The sequence below is a fragment of the Coffea arabica genome, chromosome 1c (assembly GCF_036785885.1).
Source record: "Coffea arabica cultivar ET-39 chromosome 1c, Coffea Arabica ET-39 HiFi, whole genome shotgun sequence".
In the NCBI taxonomy this organism is placed as follows: Eukaryota; Viridiplantae; Streptophyta; class Magnoliopsida; order Gentianales; family Rubiaceae; genus Coffea; species Coffea arabica.
Window position 1 is genome coordinate 42,447,845 of NC_092310.1, and position 22,818 is coordinate 42,470,662.

At 33.6% G+C, this 22,818-nt stretch overlaps 1 protein-coding gene across 1 annotated transcript; it reads left to right on the plus strand.

Annotated features, from left to right (window-relative positions):
- Positions 1–15,302: 15,302 nt before the first annotated feature.
- LOC113711599 (methyl jasmonate esterase 1) lies at positions 15,303–18,230 on the plus strand. Its single transcript, XM_027235110.2, has 3 exons — positions 15,303–15,975; positions 16,491–16,607; positions 17,691–18,230. Exons 1-3 carry the CDS (start codon positions 15,556–15,558, stop codon positions 17,997–17,999), a joined length of 846 nt encoding a protein of 281 aa, XP_027090911.2. The 5' UTR covers positions 15,303–15,555; the 3' UTR covers positions 18,000–18,230.
- Positions 18,231–22,818: the final 4,588 nt, after the last annotated feature.

The window sequence follows — 22,818 nt, forward strand, 5'->3', positions numbered from 1 at the left end:
GTGTCTCACACACATGCGGTGCTCCACACCTGGCAGTAGTTCATGTATTGCTTGAATGAGTCCCTAAAAATGGGTTATTGTCATTAATTAATTAAGCAAGAAAATATAATTATCCAATTCATAAGAGAAACTATAACTGACCTTTTGCTTATCAGTCATGAAAGTCCACTTTCTTTCATTTGTGATCTGAGATCATGCTTCAATTCTGTGAGAAACCATCTCCATGTGTGCTTGTTTTCTATTTCAACAACTGCATATATCACGGGGAATAATTGGTTGTTTGGATCTATCCCTAAAGCAGTAAGGAGAACTCCTTTGTGTGGCCTTCTAAGATGGCAGCCGTCAAGTCCTACAACAGGCCTGCAACCATCCAAAAACCCTCTCTTACAAGCATCAATGCACACATATAATCTTTCAAATTGATCATCACCCTCATCATTTTCTGTAGTAGTCATAAAAACATTAGAGCCAGGATTTTTTTCTCAATTGCAAGGCAATAGTCCCATAGCTTGTTGTATTGCTCTGTGTACTTTCCCTCTATCAATTCCTTTGCTTTTGCTTTGGTTCTATATGCTACATTCCTAGTGATAGTTGCATTGACATCAGTATGAACTTTATTTACAAAGTCACCTGGTTTGTAATTGGAGTTCACCCTGAAGTCCTCCAAGTACTTGTCACATAAAAACTTAATATTTGCCATCCCATGATCTGATGTTCTTCCACAAGTGTGAGTTGTCATCATCGTCTTTATTATAAAGTCCCCAGTTTTATCTAATTTAGATGCATATACAAACCAATTGCACCATTTTCCCTTGCAATATGCTCTCACCCGTATCAAATCATCTTTTTTGAATCTGATTTTTCTACCCCACTTGATTCCATGTGCTCTGCATGCTTTTTTGAACAGCTGTTTATCAGTAAAAACAAGTTTCAATTTGAACTTTGGCATCCATGTTAGTTTTAGGATTAAACCTCTCATATTTTCTTGATTTAGAACAAATTCCCCCTTCATTATCACTTGAACTTGAGTTGCTGTCGAATTCCTTATCTGTTGAAGAATCTATCTCCTCAGCACTATCAGAAGAAGCTTCTTCTATACCATTATATTTTTTGTGTCAAGCTTCAAGGTTGCTTTTATTCACCCTAAATTGATCAGCAATTTTAACCCAATCATTTTCCCCTTTACTAAAAGTCCTGTAAAATTCATCTGCATCACTAAAATCATAATCACTATCGTGGAACTTCTCCCCTCCACTTGATTCATCATCTTCCACTAAATGGTCTCACTTTCTTTTACTGATTTTTTTGCTATGACAAATTTTTTTACCATTCCTTCTCGTCTTCCTTGCTACACTAGCGTGTTTGCCTCTAGCACAATTAATAGGTGTACCATTAGTTTCACCTTCATTATTAGCAGTAGTAGTTTCATCTTTGCTAATCACCCTATCAGCTTCACACTCGGGATTTTTATCTTCACCACCATAACCGTCTTTATCATGGTCAACATGAGCTTCTTCTTGGGCATTACCATCGAGAAATGCTGTTTGCCTATGCACAAAAAAAACATCAACCATCTTTTTCCACTCCCCAATCCTTGCCAACTCATTTGCATCCTCTTCAAAGAACATGTAAAGCAAGCCATCTTGCATTCTTTGACCAGGTAGCAAGTAGTAGTACCTAATAGAATGTTCTTCATATCCAAGCTCCTCTGCAATCTTATCTAGGGAACACAAAGACCATCTCTCTGAGTTACAATAGTGATAAACTGCAACCAAACCCCCTACGTATGCTCTCTCATGCGTAACTTCAAGCTTACCTCCATGATGGACCCTAATAGAAAAAAGATTGGTGTTTGTTCCTGCCAATAATTATTGAGGCCATTGAAAACTTGGGACCTCAATAGGTGAACATGTTCACATGCTATAACCATCAATTTATAACTCTAATTTGTCTCATCTTCAATAAATTATCAACATCAAAACAAAAATTGGATTTTTTTACTCCCTAAATATTCCATTGCATAAAGATATAAAAAAAAATCATTCATTTACGACCACAACAACATATTAGAAAACCCTAGTTTCTTGTTCTTCATTTAAATATACACCATAATCAAGATTACCACACAATCATTCAATAATTGCTGTATTTTATTGCACCACAACCTATTTAATGTAAATCAACAAAATTTTTGCAGATTAACATAAAAACTTACCATAGTCTAGTGCTTGCCACCCTGTTTCTTTCCCTTCGTTGCCTTCCATCTACAAGGATTCAGCACTTTAATACGTTCTAGATTAATAAGAACTATAGTTGACAACACATCAACGGTATTCCTTGGTTTTGTTGCTCTAAGGGTTTATGGCTTGAGAGCTTTGGCACTATTTCATTCTTTTGAAGAAGCAAATGGGTTTTAATTAGGATTTTTTAATTGTTTAATTTATTTGATAGAAATATATTTTTGAGAGTGATCTGCCAATTCTACCCCTAAAATTTGTAACCGGGTTGTTAGATGGTTTGATTCACAACTAAGAGTTGATTTCTAGGATGTAAAAGCTTGGGTTTTTAAATGTGAAGGACCAATTTGTTTCGTTTTAAATGTGAAGGACGAAAAGAATTTTTTTACGAAATGTGAGGGATGAAACAGGTCATTTTCCCTTAAAATAATAAGTATTATAGTTATACTTAAATATAGTTATGTACGATACCTATACTTATTAATTATTATCTAATTCTAGTCATGTATAAAATAATAAGTATTATAGTTATGTTATGTATTGTTGTATATTTGTATTATTATAGTCATATAATAATTAACAAATACTAAAATAGTATATTGTACATCATTATATATTATTATTATCATAAGTAATACCATATGCTAACTATTATTAATAGCATTTACCTATATAATATAATAATATATTAGTAGTATATACTAATACTAAACCAATTCTTTATAAACGAATTCGAAATCGATTATTACCAAATTCATAATTTCATTACCTATTTCATACCATATTAGAATTCGGTGAATTCGGTAAATACCACTTTTGTACCAAATTACCAAATACCCAAATTTGAATTACCAAATTACCAAATTGAATTTGAATTCGGGTATGAATTCGGTACGTACCGAATTTGCTCACCCCCTAACCCGAATTCATTCAATTTCGAATTTGAATTCGGAAACGGTAATGAATTTGGGTTAACCGAATTCATTTAAAAAAAATTTGTTGAATCCTTTAATTGCAGTTTCCGGCCTAATTAAAATAATAAGTATTATAGTTATACTTAAATATAGTTATGTATTATACCTATACTTATTAATTATTATCTAATTCTAGTCATGCATAAAATAATAAGTATTATAGTTATGTTATGTATTGTTGTATATTTGTATTATTATAGTCATATAACAATTAACAAATATTAACATAGTATATTGTACATCATTATATATTATGATTATCATAAGTACATGATAATACCATATACTAACTGTTATTAATAGCATTTGCCTATATAATATAATAATATATTAGTAGTATATACTAATACTAAATCAATTCTTTATAAACGAATTCGAAATCGGTTATTACCAAATTTATAATCTCATTACCTATTTCATACCATATTAGAATTCGGTAAATTCGGTAAATACCGCTTTTGTACCAAATTACCAAATACCCGATTTCAAATTACCAAATTGAATTTGAATTCGGGTATGAATTCGGTACGTACGGAATTTGCTCAGCCCTAAAAGGGAGTATATTTACTTTACCTTTTTGCAAAAGTAGTCAGAGTTGTACCCTTTAAATTTTAAAGTAATTAAATTGTTATTTCCATCATTTTGTTCTTGGCCTTTCAGTTGCTTTTTTCACATACTCAAAATTTTATATGAATAAAAATAAAATGGAAAAGGAAAATAGAAAAGGGGAAATGAATTTCCTAAAACTGCAAAACCATTTGGCTATTTCCGTTGGATGCTATTGCCGAAGGTTTGGAATTTTTTTGACAGGAGGTTGAAGACAAAGAGGTTGGGTAATGAAGAATAGGGCCATCTTATTCATCAACTAGGGTTCACGCTTTTTTCCATCTCAAAAACTTGTTCGATCGCCTTTCCATGATTTTTTTAATGTTTTTGTCTATTTGTTGGTTGGATCGGTGGTCAACCCAACGAACAGACCAAAGTATCCTTCCAATGAGTCTCCAGTGGTGGTCAAATTTAAATTTCTTGGCTGCTCCACTAATTAGGGACCAATTTGACCCAAAAAATTTTATTGAAAGACTGTAATCTCTCATCTTTAAGATGGCACAGCTGAATTAGTAAATAACTTGAAAGATGATTTAGGGGATTTGCTCTAAAACAATACATGACTTTGGCATCTAATAAGCGCTTGTTTTGCATATTTGTGTGTGGTTATTTTGTGTTTATTTTAGTGTGTTTTCATTCAAATTCAAGTCGAATAACTAGAGGTTTTTAGTTAAGTTTTTCATTTTGTGGTTAAGTGCACGGATTGTCAGCCAAATTAGAGTCAGTAAAGCAGCATAACTTATGTAACTTTCACAATAATTGAACCTTTCCTTTTTCCTATAAAAGGGATTTCTCTTCGATGATAATTAAAAAGGGGGAAGAAAAGCACCATCAAAATGTAGATCTAAAGCTAGAAATCTTTAGTTTTCTTAGTCTAGGTTAGATTAGTGTAGGGTTAGTTTAGAATTAGTGGGTTGTTCTTCAATTCTTATATTAGCTCAACAAGGAAGCAAAGAAAGATGAAGTTGGAGAAGTTGAACTCTAGTGACAAGGGTTTGATCTCCCCTAACACTTTAACTCTTGTATTTGATTTCTTTGTTAGTTATAATACAAGATTGGATTGTATATATTTTTATTTGCTTTATGTTTTGTTAAAGTTTCTTGCCTTGGATTGGATGAACTTGCTATGATTTGTTTGTGAGATTTGCTTAGGAGGTTGATGCTATCACTTTGAGTTAGTTATTTAGCACTTTTATTCTTACAATCATGATTAACTAGGCATTAGTTGTGATTACTTGAAGATATTGGATTATCAATGAAAGTTGAAATTCAATGTTAGTTCAAGGAAGTGCTAAACTTTTGAAATACACTCACGAAAGTAGAGGTACACATTTGCGGTTTGTTTTACAGTAATTTCATAAAAGTTCATGAAATTGTAACTAATTTCATAACCACGAGAGTAGGTATAGATTAGTTATCGGTATAGTTGATTCACTATGAAAGTAGGTTTCACATAGATAAGGAAATTATGCCATAACTAACTAAGGTTGTAGTGTTCAATTACCCAAGTAATATTGCTAGCAAAGAGTGGTTAGGAATTCGATTCCCTAGGAGTATTATATTGTTGATTTTCTCCGTTTTTATTATATATTTGTAGTTTACATTTACTTTCTCGTATTAGTAAGAGTCTAACTAATAAAGGAGTTCAAATAGCATCGGTAATTGATCACTCTTCTCTGTGAGTTTGACCTGTAATATTCTATATTCAAACATGACCTATATATTTGCAATTTTGTGTGAAGTATTTAGGAATTTATAAATTTAAAATTTGAGACAGAGATTATTTTTATGTACACACCCCACAGCTATCAACATGTTAGACTGAATGGGTCGTATTTCCATTTAAACAATAATACACGACTTTAGCATTTTAGCCCAAATGGTTAGGGGTGGGCACGGGTCGGGTACCCACCCCCTAACAAGATTTGGTTGACCCGACCCTAAAATATCGGATCGGCCATTTTGCCACCTTAACCCGCTCCTAATATTTTCGGGTACTCGAAAAAAAGGGGTGGGTCATAGGGTACCCGCCCTTAAAAAAAAATTATTTTTCAATAAAAAATATTTTTCACTTAATATCAACATGTTTTCCAATAAAAAAAAAATATGTTTTCGCATTGGTAGAGATATTATAATCAAAATCCATACATCACCATTCTCACATTTCATCCAATAATCAAACTGATTTCATAAATTTAGTACATATTAGAATTATAATATCTAATAGATAAAACGAAATTTTATGATAATTTTGAGTACATCACTATTCTCACGCATTTCATTCTTTTACAACATAACAAATACAAGGATAATAAGTATATGGCAACTTTTCTAACTTTTCCAAGTATGACAAACACAAGGATAAAACGAAGTTTTATGATAATTTTGAGTACATCACTATTCTCACGCATTTCATCCTTTTAAAACATAACAAACACAAGGATAATAAGTATATGGCAACTTTTCCAACTTCCTTAAGGATATTATGGTACAAGATTACATCCAAAATGAGTCGATTGTGGAATCAAGTCCGGAAAAGAATTGAACAGAGCTAATAATTTTTAAAGAAAGTATAACCAAAATAATTTTGAAAAATTTTTCCCAACTTTCTTACATCTTTGAAATAGACTTTGTTGCATTGAAGGTGATGAAAAAGAAAAATAAATTTCTTGCACTAAAATAAAGGAGACAAATTTAAGAGACACAATTGCAATAAAATAAATAAATAAATGAAAGACACAAATGTTTTAATTATCTAGCTAACAGAAAATTGGAGCTTCAAACACAAATTTTTGATTGAATTGATGAAAAATTGGCAGGAAAGATCGATGGAAGTAGAATAAAAATGAAAAAGAATGAAAGGGATGAACAATTTTTATGATAGAGTTTCATAAAAAAATTTTTGTTTTATTCATTTGATTTAGGTTTCACCAAGAATATTCATTTTTTTAGACAAGATGAGGAGAGGCAGATCATATGAGATTAAAATATGAGATTGTGAACCACTTTACTTACACTTAGGATTAAAAATTATATAATGAACCCTTATTTTTTTAATATTTATATAATATACCATGTGGGTCGAGTACCCGCGGATTTTTATTTTGCTAATCTGTATCCGTATCCGTTTTTGTAGGTACCCGACCCGTATTTTGCTATTTTTTGGATCAGATCAAACCGGGTTAGTCGGGTTTTGGATCGGCTCGGATTTTTTGCCCACCCCTACAATTGGTGAATGAATTTGCTTTTCATTATGCTTTGATATCTTATTTTATTTTATATTATATAAGAATGAGTTCTGGTAAAAAAGGGGTTTTTGAATTTCAACCATACGGATTGGGCATTTTGGGAAAGTGAGATTAGTTGGAGTGAAAGTTGAGATTTAGGTTCAAGATTGGGTAGTGTTGCCTTTGTTGTTGTTTCGTGAATGCCCTCACATGATTTTCAGCTTATGGGCATTTTGGCTATGTGCATTTACTTTAATCATCTTTTCAGCAGTGGGTACAGGTAATGTGAACCTTAGTTTTATTGTGCTGCCTTAAATGCCCATTTAAAGCCTTAAAAATGCTTGCGAAGGAGGAGGTTTTATTAGTTATTGTCGAAGTGCTTTTTAATGTCTGAGCAATCAGTTTCAGCTGTTTCAGCTGATGAAGTAGAAATAAGTATTAGGTACACTATAATGAATTGATTTGATTATGGGCTATGGATTGACATTATTATAAATGAGGTATTTCAATACAATTGATGAAACGGAAGAATTGAAAGAATCACCCACTAATCCATTTTCCTTCCTCATTCTTCAATTTTTTGCTACATGCCACACCTATCTTCTTCCTCTTTTAAAGTCTCCCACTTTCATAAGCCACATCCGATACTTTCACTTTAATTCCTTGCTTACAGATAATGCTTTATAAAGCTAATAAATGATCAAATAATTGTAATCTAGCCAAGGTCCATCTTCAATCCAAAATTCAGGTAACCATTATACTATACTCTTAGTTCACTTCAATTGTAAATTCCATAGTTACAAAAAATAATAGCACATACTATATAATACAAATTTATACATATTATTGCAAGACATTTTTTCAGACCTTTCAGATCAGTCTTTGTTAGATCCTCCTTTCCTCTGGTTGAATTTTGTTTTGTTTTTAAGTCCTCACTTTTCAGTAATCTTCCTTTCTTTTCTGTTGTAATGACAAGTCATGATTAAAATCCTTTGCTTCATGAACTCCCAGCCTTCTTGTTCGCCACTTGCCTTTTCAATATTTTTCAATCCATGCACAAAAGTTTAATAACTTGTCTTTTCCATTTTTGTATTCTTTATAATCACCTATAAAGCTCGAAAAACAAAATTTAGGTGTCTTAAAAAAAAAAAAAACAAATGAGCAAGAACTTGCCCTAGTTGTCGACGGTACAACGTCAAACTCCCACTTAGACCACTGTTATTGAAGTGATCAAAAAACACACACCACGTTTCTGAAAAATGGAAGTTGCTATAAAAAATTAATGTTCACCAATGCTCAGGTAATCAATTCTCAAATTCCTTTCAACATTCTTTCTTCACTTTTCCTATAACAATCTACTTTTGTGAAACAATATTTTTACGCATTACATCTCCAAATTTGTAAAGAAAAAATTGAAGCAACACTTATGACATGACAAAGACATAATTTTTCGAAAATTCTTTTGAACCCCACTGAAAATTCTACATCTCCAATGCCAAAGGCTTCTTCACTATCGTGAACTAATGATTCCATCTTCTTACATTATATACTTTTAGTTTTCCAAATTTTCTCATCCTATGTGTAAAGCCAATAACAGAAAACTTAAAACAACAACTACTAAAAACCTTCAACAATAGGCTCCAAACTCTTGCGCATCGTGTGGGCTTCCCCTCTAGTCTAGTACATAAATTGGAGGCAATGTTTTAAAAGGTGGAGGTGCTGGGTGAAATGCTTGGGAAAATTAGGAATATGGTAAAATGAACATTGAAAATTCATAAGTAGTTTGCAAAATTAGGAATTAAATATTCCTAAACAATTGGTTACTATTCATTGTAGGGTCTGTCTAATGGGTGCCTGTAGGCCATGCGTTAAAATATATTTCATGTGCCGTATTTTTTAAAATGTAAGATTAATTAGAGAAAGTAAATAAATACAACAGAGGATAGGTAAGATTAAATAGTAAAAATATATAATGCAAGGGGATAATAATTGTTAGTATGTGTACAAACAAGGTAGATTAAGTAAATGTTAGATGTGTCAACAAGGATGGGCGCCGCTAGAAAAAATCTTCATATATATAAACAATTGTATCTTTGTGCCAAATTAGAAGTACACTCTCTTCTCTTCATTTGCATCTACCGAATAAAATATAGAAACAATGGTAGAGGTGGGAGGTAGACAGCCACTTCGGGTGTTCGCCTAAATGGTGGCTTTCCAGCCATCTTTTGAGCAAAAATGATTGCATATTAATCATCTAGGGCAAAAAATCTGGATGGCCCTCAAACTATTTAGTTGAATAACTTTTAGCCCTTCAACAATTAAGTGCCTAATTTTACTCCTTCAACTTATAAAAGGTTAAACTTCACAGCCGTTTACCCAGACTAGCCGATTAAGCAGCCAGTAAGAGCAACAAATGCAATGTGCAGACCAAATTTTAAGGGCTTTTTTGTCTGCACAGTCACAAATTGTTGAACAAAACCCTAAGAAATAAAAATCTATGCTCTTCTAATCTTCCTTATGTATTTTTTCAGGGAAAAAAAAGAGTAGCTTTGAATAAGCGCCATCATTCAAAGTAAGGGAGGTGGAGGAGGTTTATATCCTTCAAAGCGTAACTAAGGTTTCAAAGAGGCATTTTGATGGGGCAATTGTCGCTCCTTAGTCCTCTCTAAGGACAACAAAAGCTCTTCCTTCACAAAATGTCTCTCAGACATTTTCACAAACACATAAAACCCACCATAACTAGAACCAAGCAAACGGACCACAAATCAACAAATTCTTTGCAGCCATCGATGGCTGGCTCTCCACCAATTCTTCTTCCATCTTTGACAATAAAATGTAGAACATCCATACTCCTGTTTCAAGTGCCCTCGATATAATTTTCAGTCACTTCGAAGTTTCAGTCCATTGACAACTAGTAATGCACAATCTGCCGACATATAGCTTAACGGACTAGATCTAACCATGCAAGATTGTTTAGACGATGTTATGGCCACCAAGCAGTTGATAGGTTTGAAAGCATGATTTTTGGTTTCTGCCAAATATCATTTATTTTAGACAAGTTAAAAAAAGAAATTAGATTGTGAGAAGTGTTCACCTGATATTGGTTGGGCGAGAAAAAACATGGCTGAGAAAAGAACTGAAGGAGGGAGAAGGTGGACGGACTTGGTGATAGAATTTGGTCTGTGAAGTGCTGGACCTGTAAAGAAATCATTTTCTGAAGGGAAAAGGGGTCATGGATCGGGTTTGTGGCTGCTTGCACAAAAAGCCCTTGAAATTTGGCTTGTGCATGGCATTTGTTGCTCATACTAGCTGGTAAAAGGGGTGAAACTTAACATTTTATAAGTTGGAGGGGTAAAATTAGACACTTAATTGTTGGAGGGTTAAAAATTGCTCAAACTAAATAGTTTGAGGGCCATTTAGATTTTTTTGTCCAATTATCTACTTACTGAGTCAAAAATTTTGGCATAAATTGTGTTAGATTTGGACAAAATTTGAAGGTGGAATATATTAATTCTGCCACCTTTAGGTCTTTCCATCAATTGGTGGCTCTTTGGCCACATCGCCTAGATCAAATAGTAGATTTGCGACCTACTATTTAGCTGAACAGTGGATTTGCATCTATTTTTGTACGTTGCAGTGGTGGCAGTGCCACCTTAGTCTCCACCAGCTTGGCGGCTCTCCAGCAATCTTCGTACAAAAATGATGATAGATTTGTAATTACTTGACTAAGTCGAACATTTTGGTGTAAATGCTGAATTTAGATATGTTTTGCAAGTTTATAATGGTGGTTGGGGATGCGTCACGATTTGGGTCTTCACCCAATTGGCAGCTCCCTACCCATTTTCATGAAAAATTAATGCTAGATTCGTGATCTAATATCTTAATCAAATATTTTGATATAAATTTTGTTGAATTTGTATTAGTAGTGTTGTCATCGTCTCTTGTCAAAATAACTGTATTTCGCCCCTTTTTAGATAAAATCGGTCTCGGCAAGTTCTGCAGACAAAAATAAGTCCAATGATTTATTTTGCCGACAGAAAGCTCCATCAAGGTGGCAGTCAGCAGTGTTGCGTAGCATCGCCGGTACTGTGGTGTTATGGAACTTTTTTTTTTTGAAAATTAGACATTCTTCATGGACTAAGTTGCAATTAACGTTTGAGTTGTCAAATTATTAGGGGCGTTGGTTATTTGTTTTGGCGCACCCACTCCAATAATTTATAATTAATAAAAAGTGGACAATTCCCCAAAATGAATTTTAAAAAGCTTAAATCTTGCGTTTGAATTTCCAAACTTTTCATTCCTATATTCATAGTTCTTCCAATCGTTTTTTTGTATATTAGTGCAACGAAAGTTTCAAATTTTGTCTTAATTAAATAATTAGATAGTGGAATATTTCATTAAAATTAACTAAGAATATAGGGATTCAGTTAGTATGTGAAATTCTACTTTGGAATGGGTAAAATTGAAAAGAAACAAAAGTATGACAAGTTACAATAAGAAAGTAAATAATGTGAGTTCACAAAAAAAAAAAAAAATCAAGTTTAGTGGTTTAGCGGAAAAAAATATTTTTTAAGCGATAAAACACTTGTCAAACCCTGTGTACCAATAATAAGAAAGCAAATGTAATTCTATGTTTTCAGAACCGGACCGGGTATCGACTCGGTCAAACTCAGGGGTCAGGAGTTAATGGGTTCAACCGGCTTCGATAGGGGTTGAACCGGATGACGTCATAAATAAAATTTATTTAAAATTTAAAATATTATATGTAAAATATCTAATAACATGTTTTTATTAATAAAGGTATATTCATAAATATTTAATGTTTTAAATATATTTAACAAGAAAATACAAAGAAATTAGAACAATCAAGTAACAATTTATATTATTTAATGAGCATTAACAAGTTTAGAATTAAAATTATGGACTTAATTGAAAAATAATACCAAACTTTAAGAAAATATTGATAAAGTATGAAATATTTGAGGTATATTAATAATTTTTAACAATTTAGGGGTCAAAACATAATATTGAAAAATTTTGAGTTTTTTTTTTTTGAAAAAACTATTTGAACCGGAAAATCCGGTTTTTTCCGGTCAAATCCGATTTTTGACCGGATTTGACCGGGTTTTTACTTATCCGGTTTCGAAGCATAACTCGGACCGGACACTTGGCCGGTTCTCGGTTCGATCGGTCGAACCGGCCGGTCCAGTCCAAGTCTGAAAACACAGATGTAATTGTCCTTTTACTTTGACCTTCCCTCCATTCTCTACATTCTATCTACCCCCAATTGCCAAATATAGGGTTTAAATCTTAAATGTGACAACAAAAAAAAAACTTTGAAAACCCTCCCACAACCCTTAGTGCAACCCCAATCAATGTGTATAAAAAGTTATAGGGATAAGATCACATACGCGAAAAGAAATAAAAAAAATGCACAAAAATTAAATTTGATCTAAGAGGAAAGAGCGGTTCTTAAGTTCTTAAAATATTTGTGTTCGAAGTAAAAAGTTATTCTCTAGGTACATATGACGACTAAGATGAGGAATATCCTTTTTATTTTATTTCTCTTTCATCAATTTGCCTCGGTGGTTGTTCATTATTTCCTCTCTTTCGCTCTCCTTCAAAAAATAAAAAAAGGCAGGCCGCGGATGCAGCCCTATCATGTGAAGTTGAAGTGGAAGCATCATCTATGTTATTTGACAAATGAATATTTTACATGTTTTAAGTGTATTTTATTGGTTAATTTTGGTGTGTTTTAGTCATGTTTTTAGCTAATTAACTAAGTTTCTAGTGAAAATATGCATTTTATGATTTAAGTGATAAAAATTGCATTTCTATGGATTTTTATGGTAAAAACTTCATGTTTTTGTAGGTTTAAAAATTCAATCATCAAATAGAGTGACTTGAGAAGATAATTGGATGATTGATGATAGTTTGAAGTGGTTCAAAGAGACTATGAGGTGCAAAAGAGGAAATGCAATAAAAAACAAAAGGAAGCAAGTTTAACAGCTTTGACACATTGTGGTATTTCAGCTATATCTTGAGTTATACGTGTCGGATTGAGATGATTCTTAAACCATTTTGAAGCTAAGATATATATCTACATTTGGTATGAGATATTGAAGTCCAGTTCAGCCATTTTCATTGTCAAAAAGTGAAAATACAAAAGTGCAACTCTATTATCAAAAGCTGAAAATAGAGCTCTGACCAGTTGATGGTATTTTGGTTATATCTCGGTCTACAGAGCTCTAAATTGGATGATTCATAGGCATTGGAAAGCTAACTCAAAGCGATACAACTTTCATGTTTTGCACAAGAGCTAGTTCGTCCTCCAGAATCTAGAAAATAGCAGTTGAAGCGGTACCATATGCACAGAAGTTAAAATGCGACTTCATGAATACGTGGCTTGAAGTCGCGTATTCTTCAATTTCAGCTGCAACTTGCTCAGCAACTTGTGTTTTATTCACACAAGCTTTTTGACCCATTGTCTTGCAAGAATATCGGTGGAAACAGCCTAAGATAGCTGCAAAAGAAGCTTTACAGCTCATTTCTAGCTTGTTTATGGGCTCAAGACATGATTCAACACTTTGTCTCTTGCAAGAAGTTCTTCTATACATAAAAACCTTTGGAGGATATTTTCACAACTTTGGAAGACTAGAAAAACTCACAAAAAATGTAGCCTTCACTAGAGTTTCCTTAGTTCATTAGTTAGGGTAGTATAGAGTAGTTAGCATAGTTTATCCATCTTGTATTTGTAGTTAAATTTGGATAAAGATTTGAAGAGCAAAGATGGAGAGTTTGAAACTCATGTGACAAGGGTGACTTCTCTCCTATCACTTTCTCTTTGTATTTGATTTCATGTTTAACTATAATACAAGTTTGGTATTTGATTTCATGTTTTGTTAAAGTTTATGTCTAGAGTTATGGTTGAACTTGCTATATCTTGTTAGTGATGTTTACTTGGTTATTTGATGATATTATTTTGAGCAAGTTATTTATCACTTTTGCTTTTCTAATCACGATTAACCGGTCATTAATTATGATAATCTTAAGGTGTTAAGTTTGCAATGAATTGGAATTTAACATTAGTTCAAAGAAGTGATAAATTTAGAGAGTACACTCACGAAAGTAGATGTGCAATTATGTGGCTTTAGTGACTTGTTCATGTAATTTCATAGAAGAAATGAGGTTGTAGTTAATTTCATAACCACGAGAGTAGGTATGGTTTAGTTACAAGTATAGTTGATTCACTACGATAGTAGGTTTCATATATATTAGGAAATTACGCCATAACTAGCCAAGATAATAGTATTCACTTAACCGGTAACTTCATTTGCAGGAGTAGTACGGAATTCCATCCCTCTAGGAGCTTTCTAATATTAATTTTATCACTTTAACTTCATGCTTGTAGTCTAAAAAATAAAGGAGTTTGAAAATCACCAGTAATTGAAAATCTTCTCTGTGGGATCGACACTTAATACCCTATACTCGCTCACAATTCATATAATTGCGATAAATCGCGTGTAGGGTATTTAGGATATTATAAATGTAAAACTTGATTGTAGATGAAGTAATTGTATATGTATACCCCACACACGTCATTATTACATCTCTATACTATAGTATACATCAAATTTAAGGCATTGTTAATCCAGGTCCTAAGTGCGACCCGCTGCTCAATGAATTAGTATATTAACTCGGCCCCACATTCTCTTTCACTGGACCAAAACTTGTTGCGTGCTGGGTTTTGGGCCGGCGCTCTCTGCGTTCCGCTCCAACAAACATCTGGTTTTCAAATTTGGGGTCACGCTTCCAACTGACATAAAATATTTCTGTCTTTATATGGAAATGGGGCAGCTTTCTTTATATGGAAATGAGGCAGGGATAGTTGCAGATAACGACAATACCCAAAGGTTGACGCAATGAATCAGTCCAAAAAATATGTAGGTTCAATGTTTTTGGATTCTAAAAAATATGGTCGCAAGAGTGAAACTTAAAAGGAGTTGATGGAGATCGCATCTTATATTTTGATTTTAAAACCATACGTGAGATCTACAAAATGTTATTCTATTTTACATGTTATTAAAAATGAATTACAATTTGAATAAATGAGATTATAATCTGTGTCATGAACAAAAACCGGTCCAAACGGTTTGTCTGACAACAATTGGAGCCGTGGTCCTCTCAGTAACTTGCCAGCTTTCTTCGTACTTAAATAGCTCTTTGCTGGTGTATAATTTATGCTGTTGTGCGTACTATTCGTTCACTCTATTAATGCAACGGCTGCGCTAATGAAATGCCCTAGAAATGGCGTATACTCTACGAAACTAAGTTCGTACAAGAAGTACTACTAAACTAAGTTCGTCGCAGCCTGCATATTAAACTAAGTTTGTAGCAGCCAGCATATTGACCAAACTTATCACGTACTGATCTAGCTCACAAGATCTTTTCTCTACCTCTCAAGACTAGTATATAAGTACACGAATAAGACACCTCAAAAGGGAAACAAAAATGGCTGCTTTCAATAGATTTCTAGTTGGCCTTGTCATAGTATTCTTGGTTTCTTCTCCCTCTTCCTCTGCATTACACTTTCTGTTGATTCATGGTAGCGGTCATGGAGCATGGTGTTGGTATAAGCTGGCGACTTTGCTGGAGCAAAAGGGCCACAATGTCACGGCTTTGGATTTAGCTTATTCTGGGAGAAATCAAGTGCCACTCGAAAGAGTGCACACCTTTGATGAATACCATAAACCTCTATCCGAATACATGAAGTCTTTATCTCCTGAGGATAAGGTAGTCCTCGTTGGCCACAGCTATGGTGGTTATGGTGTTTCCTGGGTCATGGAAAGGTTTCCAGAAAAGGTTCTTGGTGGCGTTTTTGCTTCAGCCTTCATGGTCGGGCCTAACTTTACACTAGAGGACACCAACAAGGTATTTGTTTATTATATAGGTCATCGTTAAAGCTAATTTATTTTAGGCTTGATTTAGATCGAAAAATTTGATGAAAAAGTTAAAATTCACCCGAACCAGTCACTCAAGTTATTTGAATTTTTTAAGAGACATTTTTGCTTTTAATTAACTAATTATATTAATAAATTTTAAACATAAGAATATTTGATAATTTTTAAATTCAAATACCTTCGACAAAATCTAAACAATGATTGGAATTTGAGAAAAATTAAAATTATTCATCAAATCCCTCGTTCCAAATACAAGAATTCTTTATTCAGAATTTTCTTTCATCAAACTCCAAATATATTTGTGTTTCTCTGAGGTATTATTTCTATTGTTTGTCGCTGCCTCGTGCTATTTTTTGCATTAGCTTCATATGATCTCCAACAGTCACCCGCATAAGTTCGTTGATTGATTAAAACCTTTGGTGTGTTTCTAGATTCATGCATTTCAATTCTTGTTTTTGACTACTATTGTTTTGTGCTTTGCTCTAGCTCCTTCCACGGCCAGATCAACTAGATGACAGTTTCGTTATTGGAGATCCTATAAGAATTGTGCTCATTGGGCCCCACTTTGCAGCAACCCTGCTCTACCAGAATTCGCCGCCAGAGGTAACTAAGTCAATATTCAACCATACATGATGGAACTAATATGGCAATCTTTGACGTTGCATTCAAGGATACGAAGTGAAAATAATCTTTTTATCCAATGAAAATGCTAAACTTTGCAAAGGGAAAGGAAAAAGGGGATGTCTAGAAAGTTGCATTCGAAAAATAATTATCCAAACAAAAAAAAAAAAAAGGCAAAGCAAAGCCAAAAAAAAAAAAAAAAAGAAAGTGTTGCTCATTCGACGTCTAGTTAATTAGATGTACCTTTTGGAATTAATGAGAAGTGAAGGGAGGGGAAAATGATTAGAAAAGAAAAGGGAATCCTTCTAAGAAGTCAACTAGCATATCAGGGAACTCTAGGACGAAGTCATTTATGGAATCTCAATTTCCTTTTTTAGCCTTATTATATGAATTTCACAATTGCAAAACATAAGGTTTAGATAAATAAGTTATTTTCAAAACAACTATTTACCTTTGAGAAAATAATGAGATATAATTTTTCTAACTTTTATTCCTCATTGGTTTATTAGACAAAGAATGTATTTATCATACTAGGGAAAATGTGTGGATTGAAGGTATTGGTTATTGTTGAAAAAAATAAAGAGAAAGAAAAGAAGAAGCAATTTGTTATTAGTCACAGCTTGTGCTAAAGTAAAAGGAAACGAAAATAGGATCATGCTCCAAAGAAGTCGTATCATCACGTTCTAATTGGCTTTAAATTTTTTAATATTCAAAAGCTCCTTCAAGCATTTTTCCTTTGGCTTCTTTATGAAACTTGAAGGAATTGGATATATATGTAGTTACGCTAAGAAATTTGCATGTATGTGCTTTTGAAAATACTTTCTGCTTGGAAGTCAACAAAACCCTTTCCGCTTAGCAAATAGTTCACCAAGCACAAGAAGAAGCACAGCATACAAATATGCATTTTAATGTTGAGAAATAACAAGTAACATTACCTTTTATTTTAAGAATCTGCACTAAATATGTACGGTTTGGTCTATGGGCACCTTTGACTTCAATTTTATATTCTCCTTCCACTGCAATTTTATATTCTCCTTCAATTTTAATGTCTAATAATTTCAACAGGATCTGAAACTTGCAAATTATTCTCTAAGATTAGCTCAGTTCTTCTATGGAGATGTGGCAAATAGACAAATTCGGGTTACAAAAGAACGGTATGGATCAGTTCCTCGAGCCTATGTTATTGACTTGGAGGATAAGCTAATTACTCCTGAAGCACAAAGGCTTATGATAGCGAGGACTCCTCCACAAGTGGTGAGGCGAATCCGGGGGGCAGACCATATGGTTCAGTTTTCTAAACCTCGAGAATTTGCCGACAATTTGATTGAAATAGGTGGGTTGTTTGAGTCGTTTGGTCAGGAGGGCAAACCATAAGCTTTCTAAATCTCAAGAATGTGCTTGAAATAGCTGAGTTGTGGTGTGCTTATATACTTGGTCGATTTGTGCTGTATTATTGTTTAGTGTGTACCACACATTGTATTGATGTGAAATAAGTGCATAAACCTTGTATTGAAATAAATGCTCAGTCTTGTTGGAGGTTAGGTATATGTCCCCCTCCTAATTTCAAATTTATTAATAAATATAGGGCTGACATCTGCAAAACCATTTGGGTATTTCCGTTGGATGCTATTGCCGAATGTTTGGGAATTTTTCGGCCGGAGGTTGAAGACAAAGGGGTTGGGTAATGAAGAAAAGGGCCATCTTATTCACAAACTAGGGTTCACGCTCCATCTCAGAAACCTGTTCGATCACCTTTCTATGACTTTTTCATGTTTTTGTCTATTTGTTGGTTGGATCGGTGGTCAACCCACACGGACAGGCCAAAACACCCTTCCAATGAGCCTCCAGTTGTGGTCAAATTTAATTTTCTTGGCTGCTCCACCATTTAGGGACCAATTTGGCCCAAAAAATTTTATTGAAAGACTATAATATCTCTCATCTTTAAAATGGAGAACCACAGCTGAATTAGTAAATAACTTGAAAGATGATTTAGGGGATTTGCTCTAAAACAATACATGACTTTGGCATCAAATAAGCGCTTGTTTTGCATGTTTGTGTGTGGTTATTTATGTGTATTTTAGTGTATTTTCATTCAAGTTCAAGTCGAATAACTAGATTTTTTTGTTAAGTTTTGCATTTTGTAGTTAAGTGCTAAAATTTCATTTTTTTTATAGGTTTTGACAATTCAATCATCAATTGAAGGGAAGTCAGAAGATACTTGCATGATTGTTAATGATTTGAAGTGGAAATCATGTGACATGAAGGACCAAAGGATGAAATGCAAGCAAGAAACAAGAAGAAAAGCATTGATAGCAAAGATATATTTTGGTACATTGGCCATAACTTAGTCCCCAGACCTCAAAATGACTTGATTCTTGGGCCATTGGAAAACTATCTCAAAGAACTACAACTTTTCATGTTTTGCACAAGATCTAATTCAGCCTTATTTATAGCAAAATTTCCATATCAATCTGGGCCTAGATTCCTGGATGGATTGCAAGCCAGGAGTAGAAGACTGATGAAGAACAAAGGAAAATGAACGATCCGCAGATAGATATCCATGGACACCGTGTCTGCGGATCCACTTTGGAAGTGTTTTTCCTGCAATTTTTTTAGCAAAAATAGGGGAGCAATCCAGCTAACAGTCCGTGCGCGGATTGTCGGCCAGATTAGGGTCAGAAAAGTAGCACAACTTATGCAACTTGCGCAATAATTGAACCTTTCCTTTTCCCTATAACGGGACTTCTGTTGGATTATTTTTGCAGAGAAAAAGGAGGGGGGAGGGGGAGAAAAACACCATCAAAATGTAGATCTAAAGCTAGAAATCCTTCATTTTCTTAGTCTAGATTAGATTAGTGTAAGATTAATTTAGAATTAGTGGATTGTTCTTCAATTCTTGTATTAGCTCAATAAGGAAGCAAAGGGAGATGAAATTGGAGAAGTTGAGCTCTAGTGACAAGGGTCTGATCTCGCCTAACACTTTAACTCTTGTATTTGATTTCTTTGTTAGTTTTAATACAAGATTGGATTGTATTTTTATTTGCTTTATGTTTTGTTAAAGTTTCTTGCCTTGGATTGGATGAACTTGCTATGATTTGTTTCTGAGATTTGCTTAGGAGGTTGATGCTATCACTTTGAATTAGTTATTTAACACTTTTATTCTTACAATCATGATTAACTGGGCATTAGTTATGATTACTTGAAGATATTGGATTATCAATAAAAGTTGTAATTCATTGTTAGTTTAAGGAAGTGCTAAACTTTTGAAATACACTCATGAAAGTAGAGGTGTGCCTTTGTGGCTTGTTTTACAATAATTTCATAGAAGTTCATGAACTTGTAACTAATTTCATAATAGCGAGAGTAGGCATGAATTTGTTACAGATATAATTGATTCGCTACGAGAATAGGTTTTACATGGACAAGAAAATTACGCCATAGCTAACTGAGGTAGTAGTGTTCAATTACCCAAGTAATATTGCTAGCAAAGAGTGGTTAGGAATTCCATTCCCTAGGAGTTTTATATTGTTGATTTTCTTTGTTTTTATTATATATTTGTAGTTTACATTAACTTTCTCATATTAGTGAGTATTTAAATAATAAAGGAGTTCGAATAGCATCAATAATTGATCACTTTTCTCCGTGGGATCGATCCTTAATACCCTAAATTTAAACATGATCTATATACTTGCAGTTGTGTGTGGGGTATTTAGAAATTTACAAATTTCAAACTTGAGCACTACAACAAAAATGACCTTTAACGGCATTTAAAAGTGTCAGTATAGATAATCTAACCCGACACTTTACCTTTCCTCACACCTCGGACAAGTGTCGTCTCTTCCAATGTGGGGATAGGTTCGTACTATTCAAATGTGTCAGGAAAATTATGCTGTTATAGCATCCCATTTGCCAACAAAAATTGCTTTTCTGATAATCGAAAGTGTCAGGATAACCGTAATCAATAACAAGTAGGAGTTTTTTAAACTAAACTATGCTGACACTTTTAACTGCCAAGAGTTTTTTTTTTCTTTTTTTTTTTTGATATAGAAGCAACCTACAGGTTGTACTCCTTGCAATACATTCCGTCAATCAGAAACCTAAAGGACTTGTAAAATTATCCCAAAGAACAGAATGCATATAGTAATCCAAAAGCAAAAGTCAATAGTTAAATATAATTTATTGAATTAAAAGCCAATAACAAGTACTAACATAGCAAATCCCTAACAAATACAAACTTGAAAGATTCTCTTGTGCACAAATTAAAAGATTCTCATCCCTAACAAGTAGAAAGAACTTGCAGTAGCTTCCAAACTTTCCAATAAAATGAGAGCCTTCCGGCATAACCACGAATACCCCATCAATCTTCAATTGGTTCCACCTATGTACAAAGTTTGTTGGGATCATTAGATCATCGTAGCTAGCAATAAAATTCTAGAAAAGCCACAATATAAGTAAGTGCATATATTACCAAATGACAAGGCCAAGCAATTGGTGCACCAAGTGCATCTTGAATTGTTTGTTGCAAATCATACGGTCTAATCAATTGCTCACTTGGACTTATTGCAGTAATCAAGTACTTACAAGTTCTACTTGTCTGTCAGCTAGGAATGTGATAAAAAGTGCAGAATTTTCCAGCCCGGAATAAATAGAGGGAACCTAACATCCCATGCATCAGGGATAGATCCAGGAATTGTCTAGATTATAAGGGACCTAAAATAAATGATTGTCTAGATTAGAAGGGACCTAAAAAAAATGAAGGTTGATTTGACAAGTAGATACTGTACGAAGATTCAGCAGGGCCTCCTTCAAGGGTAAGATAAGGATTCTTGCCTCTTTATGCTATCTTTGGTACTGAGATACATCACATAAAACAAGGAGGTAAATAGAAATTTTCTACCCACCTTTTATTTCTCAGCTGGAATACTTCTAATACAGAAAAGGCAATTCTGAAATGTCCTTATACTATGACGTAACCTATGAACCATATCCAAGCAAAATATTTCTACGATCAGGTGATTTTAAGGTTGCTTTCAGAGATAAATAATCTATAGCTCACAAAAAGAGTGAATAAGAGTGGCATTGCCATTTTTTTCCCATGTTGTCAGCAATGAACTCTCAGCTATTCTTCTTTTATCTTCCTGCAGCTATCACAGAAGAGTTTAGTTAACGTATAAAGAAGATAATAGATTCATTATGTTCAGAAAAGCACGTGGATGGCTTTCTCTTTTCAATGTGAGACCTGAGAATTTGTGGAAGTCTTTCATGTCAGTCCAGAGTTCAAAAGTTTGTCCCCTTGCTTAAGTAGAAGGTCAAATTGCTTTTTTGGCAGTCTACTTTTGAAATCAGCTGATCGTCAAGATAAAAGCCTAACTGACAAGTGTTAAGGTCTTATTAAACTGGCAACTAATGTAGTCACATATGAAGCTATTACTCGTATTTTCCATTCCATCACTATAATGAGACTTCAGCATTTACGTCCCAAACTAAAGCTCCTTATTTCCCCAGATTGGATATAGGTTAGACTGATTAGGCACTACTTGCAAGGAATTCATACTAATAAAACACTAGAAAAGATACTTCATTGTGGAGAAAGTGCACTTCTTTTGTCTCATTAACTAAGGTATTCAAACAGAATTACAGCTTTCTGTTTTGGTGTAAAGACAAAATAGTTAAACCCAAAATGTTCAAGAAACTAAGATGAGATATTTCTAGGACAGAACAACATCTAAGTCCTTCACTTGTTCTGTCACTAAACCAACAACATAACCATAATCATATTCCAACAAGGAGACTGCATTTTTTCATAGATTAATCAGAAGATAACAAAATTTGAAATACAGTAAAAAACAACGGAACATGTGTATCTACCAACTTATAAAGCAATGATCATAATACTTGCACATTAAAAAAAAATTACAAGTTCAGCTCAACTTATCACCTTCGAGTTAACAAGGAACCATACACTTATCAGCAACAGAGTCTTATGTGAGTATATATATTGACACAATTCGTTTACTCATCCTAGATTGATTAAATTGACGACTATATGAGTTATTTCAAGATACAGTAGAACATAGCAGTAAACATTCATTGTTGCACAAAATCAAAATGATCTCCATGCCAAAGTAGCCAGTAGAATGAGAATACTGGCTTCTAAATAGGGATTTATTTCTTGTGTTATTGTCAAAGCTAC

What these genes read in the sequence shown, in the direction of transcription:
- LOC113711599 (XM_027235110.2), top strand. Translation starts at nt 15,556, where the DNA reads ATGGCTGCTTTCAATAGATTTCTAGTTGGCCTTGTCATAGTATTCTTG. An exon ending in CACTAGAGGACACCAACAAG is followed by an intron (nt 15,976 to 16,490) that starts GTATTTGTTTAT and finishes GCTTTGCTCTAG; the next exon opens with CTCCTTCCACGGCCAGATCA. An exon ending in ACCAGAATTCGCCGCCAGAG is followed by an intron (nt 16,608 to 17,690) that starts GTAACTAAGTCA and finishes TAATTTCAACAG; the next exon opens with GATCTGAAACTTGCAAATTA.